The sequence below is a fragment of the Arvicola amphibius genome, chromosome 2, assembly GCF_903992535.2.
Source record: "Arvicola amphibius chromosome 2, mArvAmp1.2, whole genome shotgun sequence".
In the NCBI taxonomy this organism is placed as follows: Eukaryota; Metazoa; Chordata; class Mammalia; order Rodentia; family Cricetidae; genus Arvicola; species Arvicola amphibius.
This window is the reverse complement of record NC_052048.2, coordinates 99,497,846-99,519,806: the sequence shown is the minus strand read 5'-3', so window position 1 is coordinate 99,519,806 and position 21,961 is coordinate 99,497,846. Positions and strand designations below refer to the sequence as shown.

The following is a 21,961-nucleotide window of genomic DNA, read 5'->3' as shown; positions in this document are numbered from 1 at the left end:
GGCTGTTAGCACTTTGATTTCAGGAAAGAAAGTGGAGCTGGTCACTTCCTAAGTCTTCTGTGTGGACCACTCTGTCACACGAATAAGCAGGCCAGGCACTTCCAAATCCTCCCTTGAACCACGGGTGAGCATCTGGGTTGTGGGTAATGGCAGTGTAAGCATCCTCCGCCTTTGGCCCTGGGAACGGTGCTGCTGTTTGCTCTGTGTGATGTGGTTCAGCGGTGGCAGCACTTTCATAATGAGCACCCAGTCCTGGGAACCTTCCCCAGCTCTGAGAAGGGTTCTGGCCGTGAGGATGAGTTCAAGGCCAGCCTCAGTTATATAGCAAATTTGGGCCAGCCTGGACCCTACAGGAGACCCTGTCTTATAGAATCAAACACCAAAACATTGAAAAGAAGCTGGGTGTGCTTCACATTCCTGTAATCTCAACACTTGGGAGTCAGAGGAAAGAGGGGACTTCATAGTGAGATACTGCCACAGGGGGAAAGATTCTGTGTGTGTGCACACTCCACATGTCACATGTTAGCTCTGCCTACCCTTTGGGGAAGCAGAGACATGAATGGGTGCTTTATTGTGTAGCTGGTGCAGACCGGGGAGGTATATGAATGGATGTGCCAGGGTGACCTTAACTCCAAATTAAAGATGACTCATCTTGACCATCAAGTTGTGTGTTTGTTGGGGTTTAAAAAAGAAAAGAAAAAAGTCATTATTAGTAGGCAAGACCTTTAAGTATTATTATTACCATTATTTTATATTTTTATTTTAGTTTTTTAAGACAGGGTTTTCAATACAGCCCTGGCCATCCTGGAACTCTCTCTAGACCAGACTGGCCTCGAACTCACAGATCTGCCTCTGCCTTCTGAGTGCTGGGATTAAAGGTGTGCACCACCTCTGCCCTGCCTGGCGAGTATTTTTTTTTAAGATTCACTTTTAGTCGTGTGTGTATGTGTACGGGAATGAAGGTGCCTGTAGAGACCAGAGCAGTCGGACTCCCTGGAGCTGGAGTTACAGGTTGTGAGCTGCCCCGAGTGGGTGCTGGGAACTGAATCCGGGACCTCTATAAGAGCAAGAAGCAAAGATCCATAATCAGATGCCATATAGGAAGATGTTAAATGTACATAACATTTAGATACAAAAGAGCTTAATGTGTCCTGGGATTATTGGACCTATAATTTTACTCATCTCTCTTCAAAATGTAAGTTTGAGAAATATGGGAAATAAAAGTGGATGTCATTGTGGCTTCTTTTATTTATTGATTGATTGATTGATTGATTTATTATGTATACAATATTCTGTCTGTGTGTATGTCTGCAGCCCAGAAGAGGGCACCAGATCTCATTACAGATGGTTGTGAGCCACCATGTGGTTGCTGGGAATTGAACTCAGGACCTTTGGAAGAGCAGGCAATGCTCTTAACCACTGAGCCATCTCTCCAGCCCCCATTGTGGTTTCTTTATAAAAACATGGAATAACACGGCACATGCTTTTGCCTGAGTGGGCATGTGACACATCACATGCTTTGACTTTGAGGTCTCCATGGTTACTTCATGTCTCCATAGCCATGCTCTGGTGACCTGTTTGATAAACTGAGCTGTCTGTCCTCTAGGTGCGGTGCAGAAGGTCTCTAAGAAGTTAGAGATGCATGTTTACAGCAAGAGGCTGGAAGTCATGCTCCAGTAAGTCTTGGGAGTGCACGGGTATGTGGGTGCACAGGTGTGAGGGTGTGTAGGTACACAGGTGTGTGGGTGCACAGGTGTGAGGGTGCACGGGTGTGTGGGTGCACGGGTGCGCGGATGTGGGTGCACGGGCGTGTGGGTGCACGGGTGTGTGGGTGCACAGGTGTGAGGGTGTGTGGGTGCGTGGGTATATGGGTACACGGGTGTGAGGGTGCACGGGTGTGTGGGTGCGCGGGTGTGTGGGTGCACAGGTGTGAGGGTGTGTGGGTGTATGGGTACACGGGTGTGTGGGTACACGGGTGTGAGGGTACACGAGTGTGGGGGTGCACGTGTGAGGGTGCGCGGGTGTGTGGGTACACGGGTAGGGGTGCTGAACTCACGGTGTGTTGTACCAAGTTATGCCCAGTGGTTAGTGCTGGATGCCAGTGCCCAGCCTGGTCAGCACCATTCTAATGGGCCTCCAGGAGTACTTACGAAGCACTTTTTGTCGAGACTGGGTGCTGATCAGCTGAAGGTCACTGTGCCTTTAAGAATTATTTTAAACGTTTGCTTGGGTGTGAATTATTTGATAAAGTGGGTGTTCCAGGCTCTTTCCAGTAAGTCTGTAACTATGAAATGTCTCTAGACTCAGTATATTTCTAATGCCAGCGCCTTCCTGTAGGTGCTCTTTAAGCTGATTACAAGATGCTTTCCCAAGCGATCTTAGGAGCCCCCTTACCAGTGGTAATTAGTTTATAATTTCAGCACCTAACACAGTGCCTGAAGTGCTGGTCTCTCATTTGCTTGTTGAAGGAATAACTTAGTTTTTCATTATAGACAAATGCCTGCAAGACAAAGGGAAGAAAGATACATTGTAGCTCACGGTTTCAGAGAGCTTTGCCATACCTAGGTAGCCTTGGATTGGCCTGCTGTGGCACAGAGCACCATGGCGGTGGGCTGTAATAGAGGAGAAAGCTCCCCTGTATGTCTGTCCTTCAGAGGCATGCTCCCAGGGCCCTGTCTCCTCACCTAGGCCTCACGTCCTGGTTAGCAGCATGGTTGCACTGGTGCCAGCATGATCCGAGGCTGTCAGGGAAGGAATCAGTGGATTAGGTCAGAACCCATCACCCTGCAGCCAGCTTTAACTTTGCGCCTCCAGGGATGTTGCAGTTTCTGATCATGACAATGGCTGCTTCTGCCTTTAAATTGAAACTGACTTGGGGTAGACATCTTACTGTTTGGAAGGCTTTTCTGAAATTTCATACTGCCAACAGTAGCTTTTAAATAAAGACTTTAGTTGGTTTTTTTATTTTGTTTCGTGTTTTAAAGGCATAACTTTACTGTCTTGCCCAAGTTAGCCCCAAACTGGAGGGTTCCAAGCTCTATGAGCATAGCAGTTGGAGGCTGTTCTCAGCAGCTGTGTGAGGCCTGTCTCAGAACAGAGTTTTAAAGACCAGCGCAGTATGTCTGCCCAGTGTGTGCAAGACCCCACGCTTAATCCCCAGTATTAAATTAAAACCAAACCAAAACTAGTGCTTGCTAAATGGAACAGTGGCACAGCCTCTTGAGCAGGGCTGTGTTTTAACTGTTGTAGAAAGCTGATGGTCAGCAGCGTGTCTCCAGGGTAGCCGAAAGCATCCTACTGCAGAACTGGGCCTCTCTTCAGTATCTTTCTCCCGCACAGGTAAAGCTACATTTTCCCAGTAACAGCAACTTTCTGTTCACTTAAAGGGACATATTTGGAGAAGACTGTGTCAGTGTGAAAGATGACTCTGTCCTCAGCGTCACAGTGGACGGGAAAACAGCAAATCTGAACCTGGAGACACGGGTATGTAGCTGCCCAAAGAGATGTGGGGTGAAATGTGAAGACAGGAATAAGGTTGCAGCCCGGGCCGTTGGGTGTGGCAGTTTGGAAGCTGGGGGCTAGCTCGGTTGATAGCCTTTCCTGATGTGGACAAAGCCCCGGGTTCTCCTGGTAACACAGAGGTGAGCAGCCTGTAAGGCCACTGCTTAGGAGCAGTGAGGCCACTGCCTGGCCTGAGTTCCAGCGAGTTTGAAGCCTGTCTGTAGAGTGAGACTAATGTTACCTTTAAAAACAACAGCAGCAGCAAGGCAGTGGCCGGAAGACGGTTAGTTTGAACCAAATTAGCACCAGATGGAGAATAATTTACCACATCCATAGCCGCTAAATCTGTGCCACACAGACTCACTAGTGTGGAGTACCTACCTTGTGCTGGATAGATGGGGGGGCTCTGGCATGGGAGTCTGTTCCTGCTCCGCCCCTCTGGCTGTCAGTCACTGTGTTGTCAGGGACACTGCCTGTCACAGGTGCATCCTGGCAGCAGCTTCTGGGCTTAGAGTGTTCACTTTGTTCACGGGGTGACTCCAGGCTGAGGTTTGTGCTTTCACTTCCAGGTCGTAGAATGTGAAGAAGGAAGTGAGGATGACGAGTCCCTCCGAGAAATGGTGGAGCTGGCCGCGCAGCGGCTGTACGAGGCCCTGACGCCCGTGCACTGACCACGGCCAGGGGTTGTACGAGGCCCTGACGCCCATGCACTGGCAACCTTGATCCCCGGCCCTTGAACTTTTGTACACTCTTGGCTTTACCTCTGTTACCTCAAGTAAAATACCTTAGTTTCTCTGAGGTGGCCTGTTTCCTTCTGCATCAGACGGTCTGAATCCTGCTGGACCACTGGACCCGTTGGCCTTGAGCTATCCCCAGGGAGCCGCCTCTTGAGTATTGGTTCTGCCTGCAGGTGTTTGCAGCATGTGCTGAAATCCTAAGATCTAGCAGCTGCGCAGAATCCGATAGGAAAAGCAGTGTCCATTCTGGCTTACCTGTGCTTTGAATTGAAAGCAAATTCCTTGTTTATGTGTTTAAAGCCACTGCTTTCAGGACCCTCTCCTTTCTATGGGATCCACATGTCAGCTCAGAGCTAGCTTTATGACAGATGTGCAGATCAGTTCATTAGTCTGATTTCCTAAAGTACTGGATGGTGTATGTGTGTGTGTGTGTGGGGGGGGGGGGGTGGCTCCCAGTGATCCCTACCTTTCTCCTGGAGTTGGCTAAAGCCTCATCCTCAACGCACAGTCAAGCCACAGAATCGGGCAGCTGTAACCTGGCCCGTGCACCTCCCCTCGTAGGTGTGTAAATACTCCTGCGCTCCAGTAACAAGTATAAGTCTGACTTCATGAGATTTCTGTAAAACAGCCCAATTCCCATGTCTTTGGCCTATACCAAAAGTCTAGGGTCCCCATAGCATACAAAAGTTTATTAGAGCTAAACATTCCGTTTTAATGCTGGAGCACGATGTCTTGGAGTCAGGCAGTCTGAAGTGAGGGTCCCTGGACAGCCAAGCTTTAAAGTTGTCTCCTCACTGCATCCATCGAGGCCCATAACCAAGGAGAGGCGAGCCCCACTTGGGCGTGGCCAGAGATGGAGGAACGCGCCTGCAGAAGCAGGTCCCAGCTCCGCCATCCTGCGCTGGGCACACGGAGCTTCTCTATGAACTCAGGACACCCCAGCTATCGCCGGCCACAGAGCGATGGAGTAGAGGGTGAGTGGGCCGAGACAGCCCCGATCTACCGACTCACGGGGTCCAGAAATGCCGGCGGGAGGGACAGAAGACCCGAGCCGCCAGGCCCCGCCCACGGCTGGCTCCGCCCCCGGAGGCTCCACATCCGGCGCGGGTAGGCTGTTCGGAGCCCGGCACCATGGCGCTGTGCGAGCGGGTTGCTGGCGGGAGCTCTCTGCTCTGGCCTCGCGTGTTGCTTTTCGGGGACTCCATCACCCAGGTACCCACTGCACCCTCGGCTGCGTCTGTGCGTGTCGGGCGGGCCCGGTGCGGCTTCCCCTCGTGCTCTGCGGGCCGTGCACCTTCGCGGGCTGGTGTGGACGTTCCGGGTGCCTGAGTCCGCGTCTTTTCAGGAGGACTTTAGATGGCTCGGTGCTCCGTCGGGGGTGCACGGAGGGTTTAGACGGCCCGGTGCTCGTCAGGGGTTCACGGAGGGTTTAAATGGTCCTGTGCTTGTCGGGGGTGCACGGAGGTTTTAGTTGGCCCACTGCGCGTCGAGGGTGCGTGGGGTGCTTAGAGGTGCTTAGAGCCTCCTGCGTGTTCCTGGCTGAAGCCACTTTGAACTTTGAACCCGCTAGTTCACCTCTCGTTTTCTCCCGCGGCCCAGGTCCTGTACCAAGTGTTTGAAAACAAAATGATTCCAACAGTACGGAAAAGTTATCCTGGTATCTGAGACTGTTTAACTCCCAATTAAGGAAGTTCCTCAAGATGCCTTCCTTCGCGGAGATAGGAAAACCGCTTCCCAGTGGTTTTCTAATGCTCACACATGGCTTTCCCTAATAATTGGCAACATTTTTTTTTTTTTTTTTAGGCTTTTGTAAGTAGCCGTGATGGCGTGTTGCTGCCAGAGGACTACCACGACTGTTAGGGCAATCAGTAGAGCATTGACTTCCGTGGCTTTCAGCTGTTGAGAAGTGGGATAACAGGGGTGTCATCTCCCAGCTCCGCATACCTGCATAACAAATGCCTCTAATGCTAAGTCGCTGTAAAATGTAGATGACTGGCTCGGGTCCATTCGTTTCCAGAGAGCTCCCAAGTGCAGCCACAGTGACCCTCCCAAAATACCTTCCCAAGCAAGGAAGGCAAGAAGTTTGGGGGGCGTCAAGACGTAGCCCGTACCTTTGCCATTGTGTCTGGCTGCGTGGGGTAACCGGCTTTTCTCTTCAGTTTTCTTTCCAGCCGGGTGGATGGGGCGCATTGCTGGCTGACCGACTTGTCAGGTGAGGACGTTCCCGGTTCCCAGATAGTACTCAGCTGCTTCCTAGGGAAGCTTGGTCCGAAGAGTGAAGACGCAAACAGTGGGTTTTCACCTGTTAGCTCCTTTCGTCCTCAGTGTGTGTTAGAGGGACGAAGGCAGGCTCTCGGGTTCAGCAAAATCTTTTTTGCCACCGAGTGAGATCAGGGGCACTCGTGTTGTCTGGATGTCTACCTGTAATCCTCCAAACCACCGAGTTTCTGCCTGTTAGCGGATCGCTAACATTCCGTATTTGCCCGGATTACCACCCATCAGGAAGTCCATTTGAGATGAACTCTGAGGGGCCACAAACATCTATAGAATTAGCCCCTTGTACGGAATTCATATCTTATTGAGGGGTTCGGGGGATTGAGTGGGGTCTGAGCACTACAAGGAAGCCACTCTTTTCTTATAACCTGTCTTTTTAAATCAATTTTATTTCAGAAAATGTGACGTTCTGAATCGTGGATTTTCAGGTTACAATACCAGATGGGCCAAGATTATCCTCCCAAGATTAATTAGGAAAGAGAGCAGTATGGAAAACCCAGTGGCAGTTACCATCTTCTTTGGTGCCAACGACTCTTCTCTCAAAGGTAAGGCCGTTTCTAGCTCATTCCTGTTTTTCCTGGACTCAAGCAAATACATGTTTATATGTATCTCCCAGTAGAGAGTTTTCCAGAGAACAGGGCGTCCCTGGAACTCACCAGTGTGGGGTTTCTTTTGGCTTTGATGTGGTTAGAGTTGGCTCGGGTCCTCTAGGGCTCATTTCCCACATAACTGCCTGTTGGCCCACCTGAAATGACGTTTGATTGATTGTTCCTGTGCTCCAATGTCCTCAGCTGATACAGTGGACAGTGGAGGGCTGGTCTCTGGGACGGGACGTGCTCTCTCTGGCGAGAAAGCATTGTCTTTTTGTTAGAGAGAAGGTCTCCTGTAGCCCAGGCTGGCTTCAAACTCACTAGGTAGCTAAGGCTAGTTGATCCTCCTGCCTCTATCTCTCAAGTGCTGGGATCGGGTTGTGCCACAGCCTGGCCTGTCTCTGTCTTTGTTATTGTTGTTGTTTGGTTATTTTTTGTTTTGTTTTGTTCTTAAATTACACATGGTACAGGGAAAGACTGGCCAGGAACACATCCTATCTCCAGCAGTGGCCTGGATGGCAGGCTCGTGGGTGACTTTGTTTTTACTTCCTGTGGTTTGCACGGAGTCTGCAGAGGGCACCCCGTGCTTGTGTGTCAGCCTGGCTGGAAGCAAACTCTGCAGCCTTGTGTTTTACACACTTGTCTGTTTTCACTGCTATCCTAAGAGGCAGAGCTGCCGTTCCCCAGTGAGGACACTAAGCTTCAGAAAGCTAAGCATTTTTCTAAGGTTAAATGACCAGTCAGTGATAGGCAGTATTGAAGCTGGGGCAGTGTAGTGAGGGGCTATGGGCTGCTTTCCTGCAGCCCTGCTCCTGATCGCCGGCTAGCTTGTGCCCCCAAATAACAACACACAAATTGTATTCTTTTAAACACTGCCTGGCCCATTATTTTCAGCCTCTTACTCACATCTTGATTAACCCATATCTAATAATCTGTGTAGCACCATGAAGTGGTGCCTTACCGTTTAGTTTCTAGCATACGTCCAACTTGGGCTGGAGCTTCATCGCATCTGGCTTCTCTCTGAGGAGAGGCACGGTGGTCTGCTTAACTTGAGAGGCATGGAATCTGACTGAGCCATCTACCTCACTTCCTTCTTCCTGTTCTGTCTACTCCACCCACCTAAGGGCCGGTCTATCAGATGGGCCAGGCAGTTTCTTTATTAATTATCCAATGAAATCATCAGATAGATAGAAGACACACCTACATCATTTCCCCTTTTTCTGTTTAAACAAAAAAGAAAAGCTTTCACTTTAACATAGTAAAATTACATATAACAAAACAGTTATCATGCAAAAATTACAGTTACAATATTTATATCTACTTTATCTTTTATCATAACAAAGGAAAACAACTATAACTGTCTATCTATTCTTCAGCTCCATCAAAGACTCCAGAAGAACACAATATTACCTAAGTAAATAAGAAATATGCAATTTCCATATAACTCTAGAAATGATAGAGACATCTCGCTGCCTGGACAGTCACCCAAAGTTCTTTTGTATTGTTGGGGCATCTATCTTCGGCCTATAGGCCCACAGTATCCAGCAGAGTTTCCCATGAAGCAGGAAATTTCAAAGACAGTTCAGTCACTATCTGCTGTGTCCTGCAGAATGTCTCGCAGACTCTTTCATGAATCAGGAACCCAAAGAGATCATCTCACCTCTAGGCAAGTTCAGCAGTCCTCTCTCTGAGGGTTCTCTGTGTCCAGTTTATGCAATAGTCCAGGCAAGAGCAGTTTCTTGCCCAAATGGCTATCAAACTCAATAAGGAGCCTCTTCGATGCCCATCTTCCTCTTGAAGTAGATTGGTGCTGCCAGGAGCAGACATGTCTCATTGTCATGAAAAACCCTAACTTATTAAGACATTTAAAATGCAATATTCTGTAGTCTTTGGAAGATATGAAGTATGCCTATCTAACTGAAATATATCTCTATATATCTAGAAAATCTAACTAACATGACTACAAGCTTAACTATTATCAATGATTTTTCATTAGCAACCTATATTTCCTAATTATACATTACATTTTTAAATGAACTACACAATCACAATACCTTAATCGTTATTAGAAATACATATACATATAACAAAATAGACCTTATATTTCTATCAATAAGGCAAAATTTATACCAATGTAAATTATTCATATCTATATCATCTCCCCCTTTAAATGTAAAAGAACATTTATAAACAATATTTGGGAATATGGACGTAGTTATTTCTCTCCAAACTGCTTCCTGCTGAATGGGGACGCTGTTAATCAGATCTTTCATGGTGTAACCTGTGTGCCAGGTGCATCTCAGTCATCAGTTGGGTGAAGTAATTTTCTGAAGGTTTTCACAGCAACCTTTCAGGAGGGCGTGGTCTATCATACCATATTGGGATAGAAGCAATCCAACGGGTCTCATTTTCTGTAAAAATAAAAGAAGAATCTCTTTTCCAAAGTATCATATCCTTAGATCCAAATCCTGAAGTCATACCATTAAAATGTCCATTCTGGTCTAGACTGGCAGCCCATATAATGAAATGTCTCTCTGTATTTAGCTCCTTTACAGTCAAAAATTTCAAAGAAAACACAATAAAATACATAATCCAGACTCTCTGTGAATTTTCCATTTTTACGTGGCTTATTTTTACTCTATCACTTTACTTCTTTTAATCTATAACTATCTGTACTCTGTCTCTTTAAAGACTTTAACCTTTTTTTTAAGGCACTAACTTTATTTTTTATATTTTTTTCTTCTCTCAAGCCTACGTACATTTATATGTCTGAATCTGTCCTATTGTGAATCTGTAATTATTTAATATCCAGGAGCACTTCTTAAAAGGTTAACCACTTTTTAAAAACTTAAGTTGCGCCAGGTAGAGGTAATACGGTACCGCCTGTTTACAGCCAAGTCTAAACCTTAACTGCGCTGTTATTATGGTAATTACGATAGACCTGCCTGAGGTCAGCACAGTTTAGCATGGCAGAGCAGAGCCAGAGCTGCTACTGCCTCAGTCATTTGGTGTCCCTGAGCTGCACAAAGTTCCAGGTACACAGCAGTCCACATTGGAGCTGCACTCAGCAGTTTAATTCTGATACTGAGCGTGCAGCACAGAAACTCTTTATCCAAGTTACAGTCAAATCTGACGCGCAGAGCACCGCGCAGTCTGAAAACATCTCTCTCTCTATGGCGGCAGGAATCCGCAAATGCTGTCCCGCTCGCCTGAGCCTGATTCCGCCATCTGCCCAGGTGCAGGCAGGGAGCAGTGAGCCATTGGCATGGTCTCAGAGTACTTTCTTTCCGATCCCAAGCGGGCAAGGTTTTTAAGTGGATTTAGCACCACGTTGGAGTGCCAATCTGTAGTGTGAAGCGGCGGGACTGCATCCGGCCACCCAGCCACCGGCTAGCTTTACACCCGAAATAATTACACGGAAACTGTATTCTTTTAAAACACTGCCTGGCCCATTATTTTCAGCCTCTTACTCACATCTTGATTAACCCATATCTAATAATCTGTGTAGCACCATGAAGTGGTGCCTTACCGTTTAGTTTCTAGCATACGTCCAACTTGGGCTGGAGCTTCATCGCATCTGGCTTCTCTCTGAGGAGAGGCACAGTGGTCTGCTTAACTTAAGAGAGGCATGGAATCTGACTGAGCCATCTACCTCACTTCCTTCTTCCTGTTCTGTCTACTCCACCCACCTAAGGGCCGGTCTATCAGATGGGCCAGGCAGTTTCTTTATTAATTATCCAATGAAATCATCAGATAGATAGAAGACACATCTACATCAGGGCAGTTTTTTTGTTTTGTTTTTGTTTGAGACAGGGTTTCTCTGTAGCTTTGGGCCTGTCCCAGAACTAGCTCTTGTAGACCAGGCTGGCCTCGAACTCAGAGATCCGCCTGCCTCTGCCTCCCAAGTGCTGGGAATAAAGTCTTGTACCACCACTGCCCGGCTAAACGGGGATGGTCTTATGTCACAACCTACAGATCCAGCCTTGCTGATGGTAGGGGACCTAGAGACCAGGACATTCAAAATGCCCTAGCCAGCCTCTGTGGCCTGAGCTGTGAGCGGTTTTGGTAACGTTTGAAGAGGAGGGGATCTTGTCTTTGTCTTTTGGTGCTCAAAAGTTCCTCAGTTACACTGTAAATCTGCAAACAATATATTCCTGCCCGTGAGGAGTGGCACGTGCGTGTGGTCTGAGCACCGGAAGGCTCCATGTTAAGACTGAAAAAGAGTAAGATCCTGTCTCAAAACACAAAGGCCTGCCGGCAGTGGTGGCACACGCCTTTAATCTCAGCACTGTGAGTTCGAAGCCAGGCTGGTTTAAAGAGGGAGTTCCAAAGCTACACAAAGAAACCCTGTCTCAAAAAAACAAACAAGACCCCACAAAGGCCCGGGATGTTGAAGAGTGTGCAGACTGCCTATCTGGCGTGTACAGTGTACAGTACTGAGTTCAGTTCCATCTCCAGCACTCCATAAAACCAAGGCTGCATAGGGGGTGCCAGCCTTTAACCCCAGCACCTGGGAGGTGGGAAAGGGACAAGAGACTCACTTCGAGTTCTTAGCTATCAGAGCGACAAAAGGAGACCCCGTCTTACTCTCTAGTGAATTTAGAACCTGTCTGGGCTAGAAACTCTCAAAAAAAAAAACAATTTAAAAAGCCACAAAAGTCCATTCACCTCATTTGCTGTTGTGGAGACTGTTCAGACTGAGTGCGCATGTCTTGAACAGGTTGTTCAGACTGAGTGCGCATGTCTTGAACAGGTTGTTCAGACTAAGTGCGCATGTCTTGAACAGGTTGTTCAGACAGGGGTGCGCATGTCTTGAACAGGTGAGAACCCCAAGCAGCATGTCCCACTGGAAGAGTACGGCGCGAACTTGCGGGACATGGTGCAGTACCTCACGTCTGTGGGCATCCCGCGGGAGCGAGTCGTCCTCATCACCCCGCCCCCGCTGCACGAAGCAGCCTGGGAGAAGGAATGCATCCTGAAAGGTGAGCCAGCACGCTTGGCATGTCGCAGCTGCACTCCAGGGTCCTGTCACGACCATGTACAAACTCAAAGGATCGACTCCGGGTGTCTTACTCTAGATTGTTCTAGACATAAAGTGGGGCGGGGATCGGTGCCCTGGCACCCACTGTCTGTATAGTTGCCAGACGCTAAGAGGCACACAAGGCCCACTGCCAGCTGCAGCAGCTGGGTTGGGCATGGGGAAGGCACCTGCAGCCAAGCTTTGCAGGTGACCCCCCTTTTCCAGCTGCTGGACTGGCGAGGTGTACTATGGACTCTTGTCTCAGCTGCTTGAATCCAGAGGACGGGTTTGACAGGGACACAGTAATGGCCTTTCAGCACCCGTCAGCAGGCAAAACTAGGGAAGAGTCGTTCATGTCTTCTCTTGCAGCTAGGTAGCCTGGCTCCTACTGTTCCCCACATCCCTCCCTTAGCCTCGGGCTCTCAGTTTGCCACCTGCACTCCTGAGGTTCTTCCCAGCTCTTCCAAGATGGGCAGGCTTGCCCTATGCCCTGGGAGGTAGGCAGCATGTACTTGGCTAAGTGTGTACATTTTGTACTAGAATCTGCATGAGCCAGGCAGTGGTGGTGCACGCCTTTAATCCTAGCACTTGGGAAGCAGAGGCAGGTGGATCTCTGAGTTCAAAGCCAGCCTGGTCTAAAGAGCAAGTTGCAGGACAGCTAGGGCTGTTACACCGAGAAACCCTGTCTTGACAAAAACAAAACAAACAAACAAAAAAAAAACAACAACAAAGAATCTGTGCATGAATGAGATAGGTATGGCCGTCACAGGCTAAGAAAGCCTCAGCATGGTTGCGCGTGTTGTTGGCAGGCACAGCTGTTTAGGAGCAGGCTCGGGCAATGCTGACTCTTGGGCTCAGCGGCAGTGTGCATCTCATGGTCTCGATGCCTTTCTAACCATATCTTACCCAGCTCACTGCAGTCTGTTCTCTAGCTGGTTAGTCTCTGCACCCCGACCCTGGTGCCTCAGAAGCTTCTAGACGCTACATACAGAGGGCTGCGCCTCCCGTGCAGAGCAGTGCCGCTGTCATAACCCCCAAGCAGGCTGGCATCAGTGCTGCTTAGAAACTGGACCAGCAGTAAGCTTGCCAGCGACGCTCTGGGGTTTTCCCCGACAGGGTGGAAACTAAATCGCCTGAACTCAGTTGTGGGTGAATATGCTAATGCGTGTCTACAAGCAGCCAGAGACTGTGGGGCAGATGTCCTCGACCTGTGGACCCTGATGCAGAAGGACAACCAGGTACTGTCGTTTTCTCAGTCCTTTCAGGATCACAGACATAAAGCAGGTATGTGCAGCTCTCCTGGAAGGGCTCTTCAGACAGGTATGCAGTCCCAGGATGCTGGAGGCAAGGGTAGAAGGGGCCAACCTTAGCTCACAGCACGGTTGAGCCAGCCTACATAAAACCGTGTCTCAAGACATAAATGTCAGTCATGCTTTTCACGGAGAAGAGCATAAAGACTGGACAGTCAACCAGAACCTCGGCTAGAGGTTGCCATAGTACACCATAAATGGCCAAATTTGGGCCTGTAAGAGCAGAACAGAGCTCAGATAAAACGGCAACATATATTGACTAACAAAATCCACAGCTTGAGATGCCATCTCATTGAATGATTTGTCCTAGAGCCTGAGAACAATACACAGGGAGAAAGTTGTTGTGAGGCGCAGCACTCGGGAGGGCAGCTGGAGGTTGCATACAGCCACGCATCCATGCGCTGACAGAGGACGCAGCCGTCCACTATCTAGTTTTTTGGCAGCATTATCCACACGAGGCCCAAGCTAGACTCAAGGCACCCATCTTTCCGGAAGTATCCATGGAGTCCTGAGCAGCACAGAGGCCAGGTCTGACGCCTGAAACACAAGCAAAGCTGACAGGGAAGGCGGGCTCTCGAGTCACGGGCTTGGCCAGCTGTACGACACCTAGACAAGGCTGCAGTGACAGGTTAGGGAGAGGACAGTGACGACCTTCAGGTTCCACATCGTTCCTGGTTCCTGGTCTGCTTTCAGCTCCAACCCCCTCCCCCCCCCTTTTGAGACAGGGTCTAGTAATCCCAGGCTGGCCTGGAACTTGGCTTTGTAGCTGAGGATGACCTTGAATTCCTGAACTTCTCACCTCCATGCCTGGAAGTGGGTGCTGGGGACTGAACATGTGCTAAGCAAACAGTCTGCTGGGTCTCTTCCCTACTTTTTATTCCTTAGTCAAATGCTTGCTCTCTAGGGGTATTTCCTTGTGATGCTGAGGAACTGGGCTGTGGTGTTTGAAATGCTCGGGCAAAGGAGAACCCACTCTACCCGGGTTCGGTTCTTCACAGCTGTTTGGTTTTGCTGTGTTGACTAAGGATAGCCCACAGTCACCAAACCACGTACTAATCTTTCGCCCTCCCCTAATTCTCAATCCATCCCCACCTCCACGGACCCGGAAGGGTCTGACATTACAGCTGATCTGTAAAGAGGGACATGGTGCTGCTCCCTTACTGGAAGGTGACAGGGCACAGCCTGGACTGGTGCGGGAAGGCAGAGACCATCAGTTCAGGATGCCCAGTAGCCGCTGACTTGAGAGCATCACAGACTCCAAGGTTTAGGACTTCTCAGAGCAGTGTCCCGGAGCCCTAGACTCCCGTCGGCCTCGGCACCCTTCACTGAGCTTTGTTCCCCAAGTGGAAGGGCCGTGGCAGGCTCAGTGCTTAATCTGCTCCAGTGCCAGCAGGAAGGCTCAGCTGGGAAAGGCACCTAACTGCCAGGCCTGATGACCAGAGCTTGATCCCAAACACCTCCTTGATGGTTGGAGAGAACCAACTCCTACAAACTGTCCTTTGGCCTCCTTGTGCCACCATGACATGTGTACCCTTTCCTCTGGCCCCCCCACAAATACAATGGCTTCAGAGTCCAGGAAGGACGTCTTCTACCACTGCCTAGTTTTACTCAAGCCTTTTCCAGTTTAACATAGTGTAGGTCCAGGACTAAGGGCATCTTCCTTATAGATGAGTAATCCGGGACCATCCAGATGGGAAAGGCCACAACAGTTCTCATCTCTGAGCAGTCTCCACGGGGATTAGGCAAAGGCAGATTCCTCGGAGTAAATCCTGGGTTTAGGCAGGAGTGATGGGAGACTGGACTCTACACAGCCTTCCTGTCATAGTCACCGCCAACCTGCCCACATCCTAGGAGGATCCTGCTCTTTCTTAACGCTGTGACTCATAGGCCCTCATTAAGCCTCTGAGACCCAGGAACATGGGTCTGTTGGACGCAGGAGCACAGGCAGCAAGGGTCTTGTGGCCTGTACAGAAACTGAGGCCACTGAGGTCCCAGTCACTGACTGGTCTGTGCACAAACACAAGGGCCCTTGGGCTTTCTCTTGGCCAACCCCAGGAAGCCACGTGACACGTGACTCCTCTCCTTACAGGACTTCTCATCCTATCTATCAGATGGCCTGCATTTATCACCTATGGGAAACGAGTTTCTGTTCTTAAACCTCTGGCCGCTGCTGGACAAGAAACTCTCCTCTCTGCCATGGCTGCTTCCCTACTGGAAGGACGTGGAGGAAGCAAAGCCCGAGCTGAGTCTGCTGGGGGACGGAGACCATTAGTCGGCCTGGGAAACCTTCCCAGTTGGTAATTCACACAAGTTCCAAGAATCCCTGTTCATGTACATAATCTCAAGTTGGTAATTCACAAACACCTAGAAGCTAATTAAACATTTTTTCAAGATTAACATCTTTATATGCACTGGTGTTTTGCCTGTGTGTATGTCTGTGAGGATGCCAGACAGTTGTGAGCTGCCATGTGGGTGCTGGGAACTGAACCTGGATCCTCTGGAAGAGCAGCCAGTGCTCTTAACCACCAGGCCATCTCTCCAGCCTCCTACCCCATTCATGACTTTTGATCAAAACACCCATTAACGTTTTGCCAGCATAAATAACTTATTTTTCAGGGAAATGTTGTTCTTGACCCATTTTGTTTTGATGTTCAGTATTTATTGAAGCAGCTTGTTAATCCTGTACATGTAAAAAAAAAAAAAAAAGACATTATGGTTTGTTTAAAAAGTCACAATTTTATAAAAACAGTTTTCTTATTCTGCCAAAACTTTGATTCATACAAACACCCACACACCCTACTCACCTTATAGCAAATCCTCAAATATAAGGCTACCATGGCTAGTTAAGAGCAAATACCACAAGGTACACGTTCAAGTATTAGTGTAACAGACATCCTCGGAGAGACAAGGCACAGGTCTGGTTAGTTGTCCTCAGAGATTACAAGTTATCTTGTTTAAAACGGTTGGCTGGTGAGCACATTTCGATTCTCAGAACAAATGCTTTTGTAAGTAGACTTTATAGAAACAGAATCCAGGCTAATGGCTTTCATCCTTCACACGGTAAGTACAGAGCATCCAGGATCCTGAAGCACTAAAGCCAAGGTTGTGCGAGTACCTGCTTGCTGGGTCTGGGCCCCAGGAGGAGAGTGGCGGTGCCCGGCGGCCTGTAAGAGCCTGCTCACTCAGGCAAGCTGACAACAGCAGCCGCGTCCTTCCCACTGGGGGCTGAAGCAGGATAGGTTTCGTGGATACTGCAATTTCTTACAGCACTGGGCTTTTTTATTCTATGTATGTATTTTGCCTGCATGTCTGCACCACATGCCTGCCTGGTGCCGCAGAGGTCAGAAGAGGGCGTCTGATCCCCTGGGACTGGAGTACAGAGCTCTTAACAGATGGGGCCAACTCTGCAGCTCAATATTGAATTGTCTTCTTAAGACAGAGAAACTGTCCAGTGTGGCCTAACAGTTTGTAGGCCATCTCTACCTCACATGGCAGTTACTGCAGACCTCACCTGAAGCTAGAGTCTTCATCCTGGACAGGTCCATCCTTAAGTCAGTATGGTCCTAAGTGTTCCAGTGCCAAGACAGGCACTGTAGGGGACAATGTACATATAACCAGGTTCCTCTGCTTTTACTTAAAGGCAAAGAGATACTAGTCTGTTCCAGTTACCCTCACTAAGAACTGCCAAGCGCTTCACTGTGGCCAGGGGACCGTGTACAGAGACAGACTGCAGATGGTCAGCACAGTCACCAAGGACTCCATCCAGCCTTAGTTTCTGTCTCTGCAGCACAGGTCAAAGGAGATTTTAGATTATAAAAGAAAAAACCCAAAACCTGAAATGAGCCAGATTTATCTCACCCCTGAAGGTCATGTCGTATGACCAGCATCTGCTAGGTCGCTTGCGTGTTCCTGGGGGCATTGTTTGGCTTAGGTCAGCTCTTAGAGCAGGGTGAGGCTCCTCACTAGCACTCTGTCTCCTTGCTGTCAACTCGGTTCTGGCGCTGCAGCTTAAAGGAGGCGGCCTTCTCACTCCTGGTGACCGGGTGGTCTGTGAGGTCCTCAAAGGACTTGGCAGCTGCACTGCTGTTGGGGAAGGGGTCCTTCTCAAAGCCATCGTCGTCCACATGCGAGTCTGTGCTGGGGTCTTCCTGGATGGTGTCCATCCTCTGGTGGTCCAGTTTGGGAGCCGCAGACACTGGCGGCATCATGGAGGCCGGCTGCAGGGGCTGCAGACGACCTGGGGTCTGGGGTGCAGGAAAAGGCTTGATGATGCGAACAGACGCCGAATCCATGCTGCTCAACATCTCAATGTTCTGGAAAGGCATGGTCCAAAGGGTGGGGAGAAATGAATCAAAGATCACTGTTACATTGTTACCTTCCCCCACAGTAGTCCTGGGCTGTGCTCAAGGGCCAGGTGAGGCTCCCACACCTTGTGTCTACCAAGATCCATGACCTAAGAACTGAGTGCTGAGAGGCTATCAGCACCTGTTGTTTTTGGAAACCAGGGTTCCTCTCCGCTAGCTTTCCACCCATGTGACTAAGTCACTTTCTCAGGACCAATCAACATGCAGTCCTTCCGGGGGGGGGGGGGGGGGTTGTGGCCGCTCTGGCCCTGCACTTACACTGTGGTGAAACAGAGACAGGGATTCATACTGCTTGTCCAGTTTCTTATCCTACAAAGAACAGGAAGTAAAACGTCGTTAAAACTAGAAGGGGCCCAACCCTCAAGCAATACTTCCTGTCTACTGCTCCAAGGCAGCAGGGGTACAGCTCAGCACTGGGCAGTGGCCCAGCACTTGAGGCCTTGTTCTACCTGCCACTCCTCCACACACTACCACAACAAGCCCCCAGGAAAGAAGTGCTGCTCTACACAGTGGCGAGGGTACACAGAGGAGGGGCTCTGAGTCTTGCTTTCAAAGACATCTCTCACTGTGGGTAGAAGGACAAGTGGGTTTGTGTGCAACACAATCAGCCCATATCCACATGCCTGTGCACTGGGACAGTTGGCAAAGGTTAAGGTTCATGGCCTCCCTCGCTCCTGACTCTTTCAGAGAACCGAAACTTGATCCCAACATTGTATTTCTGCAGGAGAAATGCTAACTGACAGAGGGAGAGGCAGCACCAAGAATTGGGCCACAACTTAATGTCTGGTGACATGAATGCATTCTGTGGCTAGAAACAAACCACTAAGATCAGCTTCATGGTCCACACGTACACCTTTCAGTGAACACAAAATATGTTCAACATTGCAACAGCAGCTCTGCCTCAGTACAAGTGCCAGTGCCTTCCACACTGCAGGAGTCAGGAGGCTTGAGAGCTTCAGACACCAAGCCTCATCTTTCATCTCCCTATTCATGCAAGGTAAATTTTTTAAAACTCAAAATTTATAAAGTGCCTGGAGTTTTAAAGACAAAGTCTAATTTAACATGTAACTGTTAACTTATTTGTGAAGAAGAGACTGTCAAAAATCTACAAAGCACATGGGGAATGTCTGCAGTGTTTGTACTTGTTCCCCTATAACCAAGCCAGCCAAAACAGTGCTCCTGTTGACTGTACAAGTCACAGGCAAGGCCAGCTAAATGCTCTCCTGTGTTTAAAGTATAAATTTAGGAATACACACACACATACACACACACTTTAAAAACTGTATGTTGTATGTGAGTGTGCCATAGCCTACAAGCTAAGACATGCCTGTGGAGGGAGGAGGAGCACTTGGGGAGTCAATTCTCTCCTTCCACCATCTAGGTCCTGGGGAAAGCATGGGTCTGGCAGCAGGCATCTCATGCTGACGGGGACCCAGGAGGTCACTATGGAGCATGCCCTAGTTTACTCTACTGGGGAGGAACAGGCAGGCTCCGAGGGTCTGTCACAGGACACTCACATCTATCTTTCAAGCTGAGGCTGCTCGACATCTCTGTAAAATATTTGATCACTTACCACACAGTGAACAAGAATGCTGAAAGGAATCCAGAATATCAAGGAGAAAACCAGGACGGACCCTACGATGTTGTCTGCCAAAAACTTTCCTGTGAATAATTCCAAACAGTGAACGACTCAACCACATACCTCACAAGTCTACGAAACACTCTTGAGTATCATGGCCAGGCTGTGCTTGGGGGTGAAGGAACTAGAGAGTATTAAGCCTGCTTCCTGTGTCCACAGTGCCAAAGAGACACAGCACACCATGCTTAGGAGACAATACTTTTATTACCTGAAGATGACTATTTTTATATTAGAATTCTAGGGGCGGTTTGCCTTCTGCAAAACCTGAGACCTACTGGTAAATAGCTCAAATAGGATCACAAGACCGAACCAAGTTCAGCTGGACCACTCTGAAAACTCATGCATGCAAGATACACAAGGATGGATGAGTTTTTATCTTAGCCAACAAAGCATTTTTTAAATATAACTTTTTGTGTGTGTGTGTGGTTTTTCAGGACAGGGTTTCCGTGTTTAACAGCCCTGGCGTTCCTGGAACTCACTTTGTTGTCCAGGCTGGACTCAAGAAGTTCTCCTGCCTCCCAAGAGCTAGAATTAAAGGCACGTGCTACCTTTAATCCAGCTTCTAACCACTACTTTTATGTATTCTGCCTGTACATAAGTCTGTGCACATATGAATGCAATGCCCTGGAAGGCCAGAAAAGGATGTTGGATTCCCTGGAACTGGCATTTCAGATAATTATGAACCACCACATGGGTGCTGGGAATTGAACCCAGATCCTCTGGAAGAATAACCAGTGTTGTTAGCCCTGAGCCATCTCTCTAATCCCCAAGAGAGTTACTTCATAACAAATATGTCTTCTGTCATAGGATCACAGCACAAATTCTGCACCACGCCTGAGTTGCCATGGAAATCAACTCAGCTCTTGGTAAATACTACAGAAAATATTTCACTTACCAAAAGTGTTAATGCTCAGTTGGTCAATGAAATCCCAAAATCTCTCAATTACATCCTGTACTCGTTTTTCACATTTGCCCTGTAAGGAGAAAACACTGTGCTATCCCAAACATGTTTAGAACTAATGAAGCTGCAGAAAGACAATGGGCATAGAAGTAACTTCACTGGGTAGCCCACCTTGAACACAGGATGATAATTCCAATATGAAGATACCCGAGAAAGGAGGTTGGGTAATTAGCACTTTCACAATTAGTCCCTTAGCAATATTTGGTGCACTGGTGTGGATGAAGGTGTTCAGACAGGGTATCCTGTGTATCTCAGAACTGGGCTTGTCTATTTTCCTAATGGCTAAGGAGTCTGTTGCCATACCCAGCCTAAAAGTCCACTCTCAGAATAACCAAAATAAGGCTCAAGAAAACTCATCTAGGAGTACCCAGTTAGAATAACAACGATTATATACATGGTGGACAGGACGGCTTTCTATGCTTAGTACTTGATTTTGCAATCAGAAGCAATCCAAACGCAGATGCTCCCTTCTGATCTTTCTGACCAGTGCCTGCTTTCATTGAATGCCACAGAGAAGTCGGCAGGTGTTCTAGGGTCACTGGAGTTTGAAACTGAGCTCAGAGACAGAAGACCTGGGGAGGAAGCTCACGTGTTATTTGAGACCAGATCTTGGTAGTAACCCCGGCTGGCCTGGAACTCAATGTGAGAGCAGTCTGGAGGGCAGGCAGTTGACTTCAGACAGAGCCCTGATTTCCTGGTCGGGACAGTAGACACAGACTTCAAAAATGCTCAAGCTGTGACTCTGACTCTGTAGCACTGAGGAGCAAGGACCAAGGCTGCTTAGGTTGCCTCAGTCAGACCCTGTGCTCTCTGTATATGCAGAATTCCACAGCAGGACAGACTCCCACAGTACAGAAAAGTTGGAACATAATACTTACATTCATGTCGCAAAACCCCACTGTGCAGGGCTTCCCTTTTCTCAAAAATAAGTTCTTCTGCTCTGCATCGACGTAGGGCACACAGGGGCCAGAGAGGTTCCTGCAGCACACCTTGCATGAGTTGTCGGTGTCTGAAAGAGAAACACGTGGCTGACAGGAATCCACCACAGGCTTCCTCGACTCCCAGTCTCTGACCTCACTCCTAAATGTAAATAGATGTGAAAAGCTGGTACTACTCAAGACAGAGGGTTCATCGCATGACAGATGCAATGACTTGGGATCCAGGTACAGAACCATGAGAAGAAAATGGGCTGAAATGGTTTCTGAATTGATAATTCCTCAGCTTTCAAGTTAAAATAATTATTAGCTGGGTGTGGTAGCACACACCTTAATCCCAGCATCAGATCAGAGGCAGGCATCTCTGTGACTACAAGGCTGGCCTGGTCTACAGAGTGAATTCTGGGACAGGCAGGGACACTAAGATTCTGAATAGAAAAGTCTGATTAAAAATGACAGTGTCCTTCCTCTCTGTCCAAACCTGCATAATGTTCTTGCAAATGTGTCCCTCTGACCCAGCATTCCTAGCTCCCTGTCAGTTTCCTTCTCTGACTTCTCAGTGTAAAACCTGTCCTGCCCTGGGCAACGTAGCTGTGACACCTGTCTGCCTGTGGTGTGGAGCTGAGTGAC

At 48.6% G+C, this 21,961-nt stretch overlaps 3 protein-coding genes and 1 long non-coding RNA gene across 5 annotated transcripts in view; 2 read left to right on the top strand and 2 right to left on the bottom strand.

Annotated features, from left to right (window-relative positions):
* Cpsf3 (cleavage and polyadenylation specific factor 3) overlaps positions 1–4,299 on the top strand; it is a 31,785-nt gene extending 27,486 nt beyond the window's left edge. The window contains 3 exon segments of the mRNA XM_038319988.2: positions 1,607–1,676; positions 3,387–3,483; positions 4,071–4,299. Coding sequence (XP_038175916.1) covers positions 1,607–1,676; positions 3,387–3,483; positions 4,071–4,172 — 269 coding nt within the window. The 3' untranslated portion in view covers positions 4,173–4,299.
* On the bottom strand, positions 2,214–5,768 carry LOC119807830. Its single transcript, XR_005284359.1, has 4 exons — positions 4,705–5,768; positions 3,883–4,498; positions 2,685–2,741; positions 2,214–2,500 (listed from the first exon to the last, which is right to left on the bottom strand). It is a non-coding gene; the product is annotated as an uncharacterized LOC119807830 (long non-coding RNA).
* Positions 5,330–15,829, top strand: Iah1 (isoamyl acetate hydrolyzing esterase 1 (putative)). The gene is made up of 6 exons (XM_038319989.1): positions 5,330–5,450; positions 6,398–6,450; positions 6,909–7,057; positions 11,923–12,084; positions 13,239–13,360; positions 15,522–15,829. The coding sequence occupies exons 1-6, from the start codon at positions 5,370–5,372 to the stop codon at positions 15,702–15,704; spliced, it is 750 nt and encodes a 249-aa protein (XP_038175917.1). The 5' UTR covers positions 5,330–5,369; the 3' UTR covers positions 15,705–15,829.
* Positions 15,830–16,148: 319 nt separating this feature from the next.
* Positions 16,149–21,961, bottom strand: part of Adam17 (ADAM metallopeptidase domain 17) — a 45,913-nt gene continuing 40,100 nt past the window's right edge. For both annotated transcript variants that reach the window (XM_038319986.2, XM_038319987.2), the window contains 5 exons: positions 21,275–21,405; positions 20,331–20,409; positions 19,370–19,458; positions 18,055–18,105; positions 16,149–17,745 (listed from right to left, as the gene is read on the bottom strand). In XM_038319986.2, the coding sequence (XP_038175914.1) occupies positions 17,395–17,745; positions 18,055–18,105; positions 19,370–19,458; positions 20,331–20,409; positions 21,275–21,405 (701 nt within the window). In that variant the 3' untranslated portion in view covers positions 16,149–17,394. The remainder of the gene's footprint in view (positions 17,746–18,054; positions 18,106–19,369; positions 19,459–20,330; positions 20,410–21,274; positions 21,406–21,961) is intronic.

Excerpts from the sequence above, each read along its gene's own strand:
- Iah1 (XM_038319989.1), top strand. The coding sequence starts at position 5,370 with ATGGCGCTGTGCGAGCGGGTTGCTGGCGGGAGCTCTCTGCTCTGGCCT. Across the intron at positions 5,451-6,397 it reads TCGGGGACTCCATCACCCAG|TTTTCTTTCCAGCCGGGTGG; the intron begins GTACCCACTGCA and ends TTTTCTCTTCAG. Across the intron at positions 7,058-11,922 it reads CAACGACTCTTCTCTCAAAG|GTGAGAACCCCAAGCAGCAT; the intron begins GTAAGGCCGTTT and ends TGTCTTGAACAG.